The sequence below is a fragment of the Spermophilus citellus genome (assembly GCF_964194105.1).
Source record: "Spermophilus citellus genome assembly, chromosome: 5".
Lineage (NCBI taxonomy): Eukaryota > Metazoa > Chordata > Mammalia > Rodentia > Sciuridae > Spermophilus > Spermophilus citellus.
The window spans coordinates 2049663-2063229 of NC_138186.1; the positions used below are offsets into that span (position 1 = coordinate 2049663).

At 49.7% G+C, this 13567-nt stretch overlaps 1 protein-coding gene across 9 annotated transcripts in view; it reads right to left on the reverse strand.

The window, feature by feature from the left end:
• The window catches only part of CARMIL1 (capping protein regulator and myosin 1 linker 1), a 244063-nt gene that overhangs the window by 105402 nt on the left and 125094 nt on the right, over window positions 1-13567 (reverse strand). For all 9 annotated transcript variants that reach the window (XR_014022096.1, XR_014022097.1, XR_014022098.1 and 6 more), the window contains 3 exons: window positions 11036-11124; window positions 9817-9911; window positions 2867-2953 (listed from right to left, as the gene is read on the reverse strand). Coding sequence is in view for 4 of the 9 variants with exons in the window: in XM_081295124.1 (XP_081151250.1) it covers window positions 2867-2953; window positions 9817-9911; window positions 11036-11124 (271 nt within the window). In the remaining 5 variants the exon portion in view is untranslated. The remainder of the gene's footprint in view (window positions 1-2866; window positions 2954-9816; window positions 9912-11035; window positions 11125-13567) is intronic.

Consider the following 13567-nt stretch of genomic DNA (forward strand, 5'->3'; position numbering starts at 1 on the left):
GATGGTGGTGGTGGAGGTGGTGGTGATGGTGGAGGTGGTGGTGGTGGTGGTGGTGGATGGTGGTGGTGGTGGTGATGGTGGTGGTGGAGGTGGTGGTGATGGTGATGGTGGAGGTGGTGGTGATGGTGGTGGTGGTGGTGATGGTGGTGGTGGTGGTGATGATGGTGGTGGAGGTGGTGGTGATGGTGGTGGTGGAGGTGGTGGTGGTGGTGATGGTGGTGGTGGTGGTGATGGTGGTGATGGTGATGGTGGTGGAGGTGGTGGTGATGGTGGTGGTGATGGTGGTGGTGGTGATGGTGGTGGAGGTGGTGGTGATGGTGGTGGAGGTGGTGGTGATGGTGGTGGTGGTGGTGATGGTGGTGATGGTGATGGTGGTGGAGGTGGTGGTGGTGGTGATGGTGGTGATGGTGGTGATGGTGGTGATGGTGGTGGTGGTGGTGGTGGTGGTGATGGTGGTGGTGGAGGTGGTGGTGATGGTGGAGGTGGTGGTGGTGGTGATGGTGGTGGTGGTGGTGATGGTGGTGGTGGTGATGGTGGTGATGGTGGTGATGGTGGTGATGGTGATGGTGGTGGTGGAGGTGGTGGTGATGGTGGAGGTGGTGGTGGTGGTGATGGTGGTGGTGGTGGATGGTGGTGGTGGTGGTGATGGTGGTGGTGGAGGTGGTGGTGATGGTGATGGTGGAGGTGGTGGTGATGGTGGTGGTGGTGGTGATGGTGGTGGTGGTGGTGGTGATGGTGGTGGAGGTGGTGGTGATGGTGGTGGTGGAGGTGGTGGTGGTGGTGATGGTGGTGGTGGTGGTGATGGTGGTGATGGTGATGGTGGTGGAGGTGGTGGTGATGGTGGTGGTGATGGTGGTGGTGGTGATGGTGGTGGAGGTGGTGGTGATGGTGGTGGAGGTGGTGGTGATGGTGGTGGTGGTGGTGATGGTGGTGGTGGTGATGGTGGTGGAGGTGGTGGTGGTGGTGATGGTGGTGATGGTGGTGATGGTGGTGATGGTGGTGGTGGTGGTGGTGGTGGTGATGGTGGTGGTGGAGGTGGTGGTGATGGTGGAGGTGGTGGTGGTGGTGATGGTGGTGGTGGTGGTGATGGTGGTGGTGGTGGTGATGGTGGTGGTAGTGGTGATGGTGGTGGTGGTGGTGCTGATGGTGATGGTGATGGGGTGATGGTGGTGGTGGTGATGGTGGTGGTGGTGGTGGTGGTGATGGTGGTGGAGGTGGTGGTGATGGTGGTGGTGGAGGTGGTGGTGGTGATGGTGATGGTGGTGGAGGTGGTGGTGATGGTGGTGGTGGTGGTGATGGTGGTGGTGGTGGTGATGGTGGTGATGGTCGTGGAGGTGGTGGTGATGGTGGTGGAGGTGGTGGTGATGGTGGTGATGGTGGTGGTGGTGGAGGTGGTGATGGTGGTGGTGGTGGAGGTGGTGATGGTGATGGTGGAGGTGATGGTGGAGGTGGTGGTGGTGGTGATGGTGGTGGTGGAGGTGGTGGTGATGGTGGTGATGGTGATGGTGGTGGTGGTGATGGTGGTGATGGTGGTGGTGGTGGTGATGGTGGTGGTGGTGGTGGAGGTGGTGGAGGTGGTGATGGTGGTGATGGTGGTGGTGGAGGTGGTGGTGATGGTGATGGTGATGGTGGTGATGGTGGAGGTGGTGGTGATGTTGATGGTGGTGATGGTGGTGGTGAGGGCATTGGTATTGGTAATGTGAGAGTAATAGTGACGATAGCGTTCACAGTGACGGTGGTGGTCCTAAGGGTGGTGGTCCTAAGAGTCAACAGCAGCTGCTGACCTTAGTTCCAGAAACCACACTCTATTTATATTATTTAATTTAACCCTCTACCTGTGGAGACAGATCTTCTATTTCTGTCCCACAAATGAGGCAACCAGGGAAGAACGCGACGAGGAGCTCAGGTTCCCAGTAAGTGTCCCGGGGAAGAAGAGATGAGGAGAACATGTTTATGTAAGTGTAAAAGCCAGGACCGAGTCTCAGGCAACCTGACAAGACTGACGCTGCTACCTACGATGCTCCAAAGACGGTCTGCACCAGAACCACCAAGCCGTTCCGCTCAAGAAACCTGCACCACAGAGTGGTCCATGTCCTGCGCCAGGTGCTGAAGGCACAGAGGAAAGAGGGGCACCGCTGTGAGGAGGGCCGCACTCTACCAGGAGAGACCAGCGCTTGCACGGAGCGTCACATGTGGGGTCCAGCATTACCCCAAAGAAAGCGCAGCCGAGTCGGCGGTGGCCTCGGGAACAGCAGACACGTCTCAGCAGAGAGGTCTCGGGCGAAGCTCTTGCGCAATACACAGGGGCCCCCAGGAATTCTGGGGCAAGAGGAAGGCTGCTCGGGGCCCGGGGTGCGCAGACACCAAGGCAGGATGGAGCAGGGGACTCCCCGACCTCATCACGAGGTGACAGTGTGGCCGAATAAGGAGAGAGCTCCCAGGCCTGGGTGGGCCCCTGGATGAGCTACAGGAGGAGGCGAGTCAGGAGGGATCTGGGGGGACAGCAGGCCGTTTCCAGACTTGAGGAGACAGCGAGGAGGCACAGCCAGGAGGAGAGGCCTGGCAGAGGCGGCCCCCATGGCAAAGCCCACGCGTCTGCGGGGACAGACAGCAGGGCCCCAGGCGCCCGGGAGAGGGCAGGGATGGAGGCTGAGGCAGCCAGGTGGCACGCGCTGACTCAAAGACAGACTCTCCACTCTAAAAACACTGGAGACCTGGGGCTTCGAGTCCACACCGTATTTATCTTAGGACTGCAGAGTATGGGATGCGCGTTCTCAGGGAAGGGCCACAACAACAGGAGTTTCAACGACTCATCCGGGCAGCGGCAAAGAGAGACATGGTGTTAAATAGATGAGATATACTGTACCTTTAGATGATAGTGAGGTTTTAGATAAATTTAAATGCTTTAATCCCTTTGGGAGTTTGGCAAATTGAATACTTAAAGAGGACACACCTGAGAAAGAAAGAAAAAGAGATTATTAGACTTCTCGAGTTCTCAGTTGTATTTGGCAGTACATGAAAATAAACGTGATTCCCGTGAAGTGACCATGTTTTCCTGTCTGCAGCCGGAGGCTATGTTCCAGCCATTTACCATGTGCCCCTTTCCCTTCTGCCCAACCTGTGGGGTGGACAAAGTCCACAAGACAGTATCTGAAACTTGACCATTACCAACATTTTTTCTCTGGTCAAATGTGACCCTCTTCTGATAGTCCCATCTAAAATGCAAATCTTCCTGAAACGGCAAAATAATTGCTCCCCCTTTTCTATTTAACCTCCGTCTTAACGAGCTGATCTCCTCTGGATGAGGGGCTGCATACTACTTAATTATAGTCAAGAATGGAATAATATTAGCTACTCAGATAACAGCTTCACTTTTAACACGTGGATTCCTAAACTTAATTGGCTTATGGTTAGCCACCTCAGACAGGGCACAAGCACGTTTTAACCATTCCCCCCCCCACTACGGTACTGGCGATTGAGCCCAGGGGGGCTCTACTGCTGAGCTCCATCCCCAGCCCCTTTTGAGAGAGGAGCTCACTGAGTTGCTGAGGCTGGACTTGAACTTGTGATTCTCTTGCCTCGGCCTCAGCCTCCCAGGTCACTGGGATCACAGGCATGCACCACTGCACCCAGCTATGTTTCAGCTTCTTACAGTCAGGTTTTTAACTTGGAATGACAAGAATTTATAGTATTTAAAATTAATGGCTGGAGTGGGAAGACAGACACCAGCTCACTCACTCGAGGGCTGTAATGAACGTAAAGCGTTTTCTGGGGGAAATGAGTAATAGGTGACTGTGGGCCCTCCCTACGGTCCCTCAAGCAACCCCACTTGCAGGTGGGCTGTCACCTCCCGGGGGCAGTTCTAGGGAGGCTCCTAAAACCCTAACAAGCAAAGGCTCCCCTAGACTAAGTCTGAGATTCCAGGCATCAATGGGAGTCACTGCTGGTTGCTGCTCTATTACACAACCCCGAATTCTCTACAAATCTTACCAGATTTTACAAGAAATAACTACGTGAAAATAGCAAAAGTTGTACATCTTGACTAAGCATGAAGTGTTGGATGTTCCGAAAATCCCTGCCTCTCTCCAGAGTGTCGGGGGGTTGGGGAGAAGGCATTTAATTAAACAATGCTAAGAAGACTATGTCTAAGTCAGGTGGTGCACACTCCTGCAATCCCAGCTGCTCAGAAGACCGAGGCCAGACTGGGCAACTGAGCCCAGGTCCTGTCTCAAAACCTAAAGGGGATGGAGCTCAGTGGTGGAGCACCTCTGGGTTCAATCCCTAGTCGCCCCACTAAGAAACGAAAGAAACCAGTCACCTCTACAGCCCTCCATGCTGTTTGTTTCTTCTTATTTACTTTGCCTCAGTGGGGACTGAACCAGGCCCTTCACTGCTAACCAGCTCCAAGGCACTGAGCTCACTGTCAGCCCCAGGAACAGTAAGCGACCTAAAGCTCCCCACAGAGAGAAGCCAAGACGCCAGACATATATGCACCCGTGCTGCCTGGTTCAGGAATTGGCAAAGCTGGTCTGTCACCGCACAGGGCAGAACAGCACCTTCTCTTCAGCTGTGGAGGGCAGGGACGGGCAACACGGGGCCAAGCATTGCAAGCCCGGGGGGCTGTGGACGCTCCACTGCAGCCCAGGCAGGGTTCTGCAGGAGTGCGTGCTGTGCTGAACTTCACTAAGACCCACAGTCTGGGTCCTGGAAGGCTTGGTCCCTACAGTCGCTTTACTGGGAGGTGGTGGAAACTTCAGGGGGGAAGCCTCATGGGAGGTCTTCAGGTCAGTGGGGACGTGCCCTCAGAGGGAACCTTGGGACCCAGTCTCTTCCTCAGTGCTCCCTGACTCGTGGTGTGAGCACCGCTCTCTGCCGTGACCTCCACCATGATGTGCCGCCTCACCACAGGTCCAAAGTCAAGGGGCCACTCAGGCACAGACTGGAACCTCCAGACCTGTGAGCAGAACCCAACCATTCTCTTTACGAATTAATTATCTCGGATTTTTTGTTACAGCGATGGAACTTGTGTAACACACTTGGGATTTATGGACGTTTCTGAATGCACATGTACTTCAAGTAGAAAAATATTAGATTTCCACTTTTAAATTTTGATAGGAGTTATCACCGCCCACTCATCAAATATTTCCTGTTATTTAGCAAAGCATAGGCTATAATGATGTTAATAAAAAAATAATATCCTGAAAGCCACATTCTTCTTTCAATCATTCCAAAAATATTTTTTATATGACCAAAATTATTTCTGCTAAAATCTACCACTAAAACTCAAAAATTATATTCCAATTGATTTATTTCACTTCATTTTTTGAGAAGACAACAATTTTAATCTTTTAATAGTCTTCTATATGTCAACCATTCATAGCAGCACACAATCCTGGAAATGCTCAAGCCAAAGAAGGGCTAGGACAGAGCTTTACCCGGCCAGGGACACCGCCCACCTTTTCATCCCTGTATAAAAAGGGAGGTGCCCAGAAAGGACAGATGATCCAGCAATATTCTCTAGAAGCCATGAAACCAAAAAGGACTCACAGCGAAGCGCCTAAATTCAGATAAAAGCGAGAGTCAGGTTGGATAGTTCTGCTTTTTGAAAAGCAGATCTAAAAGTAAACAGGATTAAAAGGACAGAAATGAAAGGCACAGAGAGTCTAGCTAATGTATCTATTCTTCAAATTCCAGACAAGTCATTGGAAATACACAATGGCTAATTAAGAGCACATCTAATTAAAAACATGGTTCTCTATCCTAGAGAGAAATAATGAATTATTTCAATGACTTGTTTTACAAATCATATGCCATAGGCCTTGGTGATAGTAAGATGAAGTGGTGCCAGGTTCTTATGTGTTACAAAAATCCAAAAGAGACTATCTTTCCTGAAAGGTTTTCATTTCCTGGCATGCATAAGTCATAAACGTATTTCTTCTTTAAAGAAACCCCTCTCCAATGCTGATGAAAGGGAATGCGTAATTCAGGGCAGCACTGCTCATTTGTAATATCTATAATAAGAGGGTCAGAGGTTGGTTCAGTGGTAAAATACGCACTTTGCATGCACAAGGCTCTGGGTTCAACCTCTAGTACCAAAAATAATGAAAGAACTAAATTGATTGATGACATTTTCTCTCCATCCTTCGGATTTAAACTAAAGTAAAAATATGTAGTTTTGTCAGAAGAGAATCCCTTATATAAATCAAGTCACTGCATAACTAACTGAAAAGCAAACATTATTCATGTTCAAGAGTGGCATGTTTTTATTTATACATTACAGAATTTTTGCTTATAGGAACACTTCAGGTACCAGTTTTCCACATTCTCTTTTTAGGGGTGCAGTCAGTACCTTACAGAGTGTGAGAAAACAATACTCTTGAATCAGTTAGACCTGGATTGAAATCAGGCTGGGAGACCTGGGGGTGTCCCCTATTCCTGTAATATCCATCTATTAACAGGAGAAAAGGCCCAGAAGTCACACTGGAGTCCAGGCACGGAGAGCCCTTGCCCAGCACCCTGCACGCACACTAGCTGGGTGAGTCCGGCTAACCTAGCAAGAACCATCAGGCCCCCCAGAGAAGGCTCTGTGAGGAGATGCGGCCATGCATGCAGCACCTGGGCCTGCCATGGCGCAGGCCACCCACACAAACCCTGAGTGACGTGGAGCTGGACAAGTGAGCTGCTGCCCTGGTCAAAGTTTCTCTGCACAGTTACATTCTGGGGAATTAAAAAAAGAACCAATGATCTCCACCCAAAAACGCCGATGTCAACAACAACCAGGCCAGGGAAGGCTGATGCGCTTATCCTAGGAAAGAGACGGGTGGGGGATCGCACAATCCCTAGAAAGGTGGCCAGTTCTTATACCAAGGACCCCGTTAGCAGAGCTCAGAGAGGGAGAGACGTGAGCCTAGGAAATGTAAATCAAGAAAATAAAATGACCTTCCCTGTGTGCTCTGAAGTCCTTACACAGTGACACCCAGCGCAACTGATGGCCAAGAAAACTGTCCTACAAAGAAAAGGCCAGGGGATGCTTTCTTGTGGCCAGAACTGCTTAATGCACACTTTTGCCCAAAATAAAGTAAAGGCATACTTTGGAGCTGTGAATGAAACACTGAATTTACCATTAAAACTTATTTAGAGGTTTTACTGGATGAAATTACCTTTCTTGTGATTTTTTAAATATGTGTCAAAATTAGAAAAAAAAATCCAATTTTAATTTTCCTCTTCAAAAAGAAACTATTATAGCTCCCTCTACTTTGAAGCATTTTGCCTAATAAAAAAGTAATTATAAAATGTTTAGCATGGTAATTTGCTATCTGATGTTATTAACTTATAAACACTGGAAAATTAAATTTGACATTGCAAATTTAACCTCATTCATCATGTATGCACCTAAAAGCCTGTAACACCATACAAAATTCTAATACTTGTATATTTTGGAATCGTTATGACTCACATAGTAGAAAATAGTTTAAGATAGGTCCTTGTTAATTTGGAGCATCAATATTAAAAATGTAACACGTTTCTGCCTGTAGAGTTCTAGCAATATGATGTGGGGAAACCAGTCTAAAACAGAATGACCACAAAACAAGGGCAGCAGAGGTATACTGCAAGGACACACAACCATAGATAGACACTTCTTTCACTTTTCTTCTTTTACTTGCTGATTGTATTTTGAATACACCACTTTAATTTAGTAAACCTCCTTTATGGTTCCTAAAAAAATATAGAATACACTGTTTTTAGGTTTCCTAAAAAGGTTCATAAGTAATGATTGTCTGTAAATCATAATCAGCATGTGTCTATAATGCATTATGATGTCCACTCTTCATTCTGCTTGACCTTATGAAGTCACTTGAGAAAAATTTTGGATTACTTGAAATTTAGATTAGTAATAAAGTCATATAATTTCATTAAAAGATAATTCTTTTAGAAGAAGAGGAGGAGGAGGAGGAGGAGAGGGAGGAGGAGGGGAGGAGGAGGCAGAGGGGAGGAGGAGGCAGAGAGGAGGAGGAGGGAGAAGAGGAGGAAGGGGAGGAGGAGAGGGAGGAGGCGGAGGAGGGGGTGGAGGGAGATGATGAGGGGGAGGAGGAGAGGGAGGAAGAAGAGGAATAGGGGGAGGAGAGGGAGGAGGCGGAGGAGGGGGTGGAGGGAGATGATGAGGGGGAGGAGGAGAGGGAGGAAGAAGAGGAATAGGGGGAGGAGAGGGAGGAGGCAGAGGAGGAGGGGGAGGAGGAGGGGGAGGAGGGGGAGGAGGGGGAGGAGGAGGGGGAGGAGGGGAGGAGAAGGGGGAGGAGGAGAGGGAGGAGGAAGGGGAGGAGGAGGGGGACAGTGCTTTTTATTACCAAGGCTCCTCCAGAGAGAAGGAAGGTGGGAAGCAGGAGAGCAATGGACATGGAGGAGCAGAGAAGTGGACATGGGGGAGGTTTTGGACTTTGGAAATGGCTTTTGGGGTGTCAAAAACTGAAGCCGCAGAAGACGAACCACCCGAAGGAGTGGGCCAGCACCTAGCAGAGGCCAAGGAGAGCGCCCATCAAGACTCCACCATGACACCTGTGAATGGGCCGCAGGAGGGTGGAAAGACAGAGTCGGGACTCGAGGGACCCTGGCAGGAAGAAGCACAGAAATGCTACTTTGACGTCATCTCATTCTAAAGAGGAAATGAAATCTCCATCAACTTCACCATGGTATTTAAAACTGCATACAAGAATGAAGACTCAGTGAAATCAAACTCAATTTAAAGAAAATGTAGACTGACTACGGACCAGGTCTCACACTAAGTGCAAAACACTGACCACACCAAGAAGGAAAAGCAGAACTGTCTCTCAGTCCCTCCGTCCAGTGGAATGATTAATCTTCATCAAGTCTGTGACATGGGAAGAGAAAAGGCCCTTACTCAACAAAGCCAAAAAGCATCTGCACAGAAAACGTTCTGAGAACTGAGCCTCAGGTTTCCCTTTCTGACCCCACCGACCCTCATCTACTGAAGCCTTCTTCCTCCACGTGAGCCCCAGCCTTCACCCTCCCTTGAGTCTGACACTTTAGTTAAACATTAAAAGGTATTTGTGGTGGGCAGGACCCTAAGATGGCCTCCAAGGTTCCCACACTGGAAAGCACCTGCAATGGGACGAGACTGGCCCAAAAAAACGGGATTTCACCACCTCCATGACTCATGGGTTGGTTCTAAATTCATCAACAGGGAAACTGCCCTGGTCAGCCTGCCTGGTCTGATGGCCAGAGAGCTGTGCTCCCGCTGTGCCCCACGGGGAGAAGTGCCACATTGTGGGCAAGGCCTGAGCTCGGTCTCCAGGGGCAGGAAGTGGGCTCCAGCCGCAGCAGCGAGAAAGCAGTGCTGCACCCCAAGGAGATAAACCCTGCCACAACCAGGAACTCGGGGAGGACCCTGGCCACAGCAGCCACAGCCCCTCTGCCAATACACATTCAGCCCTGGACAAGACGCCGGGCACAGAGCAGCCCCTAGACCCAGACCCCGCCGGCCCGGAGACCCCGAGATGACATTTCCACCTCGTTTTAAGCCACCCGACGTGTGATGATTGGCCATGCAGCAATTGATGACTAATAGACCATTTGAACAACAATATTCTCCTTCTTTTTTGTATCATTTTTTTTTTAAAAAGTTGATCAAATAATGAAATTGTAACACGAGCATTCTCTCAAAAGGTGAGAACTAGAAGCAAAAATCGCATCAACAGCTTTTATAGCATAACTGTAACTTAGCCCGATGCCCGTCTTTGTGGGAATAAAGCCCCTCTCCCCCACGACGCGGCGTCCAGGGAACCCTGACTGCCGCGGTACCTCTGTCCTCCAGCGGGTTGCCAGCAAGGTCGATCGTGTGGAGCCCTGAGTTGGGGTTATGTGCGAGGGCACTGGCCAGTTTCTGTGCAAAATCTCTGCAAGTAAACAAAACAGTAAGAGTAAATATCCAAGTAAATAAAGAGGATGTAAAACTGTTCATATGAAATGTTTCACAATGAAAATAGTGAGGTCTAAACAATGGAAACCCCCTTTACGCCATCAATCTGCACCTCACACGTGTGTTGACCCCACTAATGACTCATTAGAGGAAGCACAGCCAGAATACGGCTCACGTCCAGTCACCACAACATCACTCAAAAGCAAACAGAACACACACCACTGCCCTTTTAAAGACACATGCTTTATGATATCAACGGTACTACTTGATCTTTTATAAATTTTTTTGTAAAAAATCCTGGATTCGACCTGCTTGTCATAGAAATTCCAGCGGCCACTCAGTTCTCATGTGCTGCAACACTCGTGGATATACAACTGATCACTTGATTACTGAGCTAAAGGCTACAATCACTACTCTACATTGTACAAAACACAAACCGCTCTCCACGTTGCATTCAGGTTGATGTAACTTGGATGACAAAACCCAACGCTTGTCACAGGCTACAGGGACTCTTCGTCCTCACCGTCCGTGCTCTGAACCAGGAGGCCTGGTGTGACCCCCACCGCTAGGTGAAGGCCACGTCAGGGTCAACAGGAGGGGACAAAGGTGACTGAACCAGCCAAGCAGAGCAGGAAAGCCTCAGGAGACACAGAGCCACGTCACCACTGCCAGCGACCATGATCCTGGGAGTGGCAGCGGCCCCCACCACAGGGCAGGCCCTGTCCTGTGCTCTGCGCGTGTCCCTCAACCCACCTCACCTCTGCCATTCTGCAAGGAAGGTACCACTGTCACCCTTTCCCAGAGCACAGTGCCTGAGTCGCAGAGAGCCAGGGGACTGCCAAGGACAGGTTCTCGGTCAAGGTCCACGCTGCTGACCACCAGCCTTGGCTCCCCACAAACACCAAGCAACCCTCCCTCGCACAGTAAAGGCCAAGTCCTGGCCCTCGTGACAGAGAGGGCAGCACGGGATTGCTTCTTGTTTTTTCCAGCAAGGAGAACTGAACATATGCGCAGGCCGGAGTTTTAAGATCTACACGATGATTAAAAGAGTGAACACCACCGAGTCTTGACGCCCGCTCACACCTTCAGGGAAATACTCACGTTCGAAGTCCAGCGTTTTCCAGCACCAGTTCTTCCAGCCGACTGGACCGACTCACTACCCTTAAGATCTGTTCGCAGACGTCAGCAGACTGTAACGGAAACGTTTGTTGACCATCCCGTGAGTCAAAAGAAAGCCACCTCACTGTTACAAAGCAGTGTCATGCAAAGTCTAGAGCCAACAGAACACTCACCCATGAACCCACTCAACAGCTCCTGAAGTGCACCTACCGCTCACACTGTCACAACGAGGACCGTGAGGACGCAGGGACAGAAAAGACAGAGCGCACCCGTGACGGGTGAGCGACGACAAGAACGCACAGTCAGTGTGTCGACAGCCCCCACTCCTGTGTCGAACGCATGTTCCTGGCGTGTCGACAGCCCCCACTTCTACTGAAACTCAATCAACATGTGGGAGCAGGTGGGGCTTTGGGAGGTGACTAGTCATGAACAGGATCACTGCCCTGAGCAAAGAGCACCCAGGGAGCTGCCTGCCCCTCCCACCATGTGGAGACACAGCTTCAGGGGCCACCACCAGCAGGAACGCAGGCCCCAGGAGACTCCGAATCTTCCAGGGCCTTAATTACAGACTCCCCAGCCTCCGAAACTATGAACAGTAAGCTCCTCTTGTTTATGAGCGACCCAGTCTATGGTGTTTTGTTATAGGCAGTCCCAACAGGCTAAGACAAAGAAATACACAACTAAGGTGAAATAATAAAGAGGCCATCTTGGTAGGGGTACAAGAACCCTTGGCCCATGTCACCCAAGCTTGGGAACTCCCAAAGGGCTTCCCAAAGAAGCTGAGGTGCGGAGCTGAGAGCTGAAGACCACGGCTAGTGAGGGGTCAGTGACATGACACGTCCTCTGGAGCTCTGCAGGGGACAGGCCCTGCGCTGAGCCCTTCAGGAGCATTTCACGATGAACTGTTGGCTAAGGACTGCCAACCCCTTTTTGTAGGTAAGAAAGCCAAGTGGAAAGGTTTCACGCATTTTAACCGGGAGCTTGATAAGCACGTGGTGGCTGGTATCGTGACGCTGCCACCATACTGTAACTGGGGAGGGGGCAAGAGCTCAATGACAGGAAAGAGTTAAACCCTGGCCTGTGTTCCATGCGTTTTCAAGACATCTTGTATCTATATGATCATCATAGCTGTGGAAAGGTTAGGATGTAATGTTAGAAGAAAATGCAAAAAGAGAATGAACAAGATTGTAACTGAGTCCAGCCGTGGTGCTCCACAGGCTGAGCAGGCTCCCAAGCTCGCCCAGCAGCCTCAGCGACTCAGTGAGACCCTGTCTCTAAATAAAATATAAAAAAGGATTGGGGACGTGACTCGGTGGTTAAGAGCCCAGGGGTTCAATCTGCCCCAAAGAAAGATTACTATTAAAATGAGCTATGAACCCTGGAAAAGCATATCATAGGGAGAGAATTGTACCTGATTCTTTCTTTTCAATTTTTGTGTATGTTTTATATTTATTTATATATATTCTGCCTTATTCCAAAACTAAAGGTAGCACATGACCTTCATTGTTTAAATATAGAAAAGCTTTTTTTTCAAATATTAAGAGTTATTTTAAAAGCTCATTACCACCTAGGGTCTATTTAAATCCTTTGCGCATTGATAAGAGAAAGCACGTTGTGTGAGTCCAGGCACGCAACAATCAAAGCACTTTCTTGCCTTAAAATATCACATAAAATGTTAACAGTCCTCTGACTTATCAGATCACGAAGACCCAGCTGGACTGACCACTGTGGAACGGAGTCTGACAGGGCCTGCACCACACGTTTCCAGTCAAGCCTCACCTGGAGACCCCAAGTCCCCGGCATCTATGGTCTCACACTTCCACTCGGTCCACAGTGCCTCTCTCCACCGTTCCCGGGCTTCTAATGTGTCCTCAGGGACAGATGAAGAGAAAATTTGATTCCAGCCAACCTGATGCCCGCAGTGTGCATTATGCTAACAGTGGGGCTTTCTGACGGCGGCCCCGACCAGCTTGACTGACTCACGAGGCACACCTGAGGCAGCTGGTTACCTGTGCTGTCCAGGCACAAAGGGGTTGCCTGGGCCATGCGTTTGCAGGGATCCTCCTTCTCGAAGCGCTGCCTCTTCTGAGCTACCTCACAGAGCATCAGGAAGGATAATTCACAAAGCCAGGCTTTCAAGATTTACACATTGGTTATGAATACAGTAACACAAGTTTATTACAGAGAGTGAAGGAAAGTGTGTCCGACTTCTCCTTAAGACACCAGCATGGGAGGGTTGTGACAAGTCATCCTTGACTACACTAATCCGGCTCACTTTTACTGAGCATCACTCCATGAAAAGCATCTACAATGAGGAATCGAGAGGAAATGTTTTAGAGCCGTGCACACACACCTGGCACCGAGCAGAACATGACTACGGCCACAGTTCTCTCAAACGTCTCCTGCATGCTCAGCCCTGGCTCAGAAAAAAAACTATTAAAAAATAACTAAATTCAGTGGCTAAGAGCTTGCATTTAATTAAAAATCAAATGCATAGAACAAAAAACTAGGATC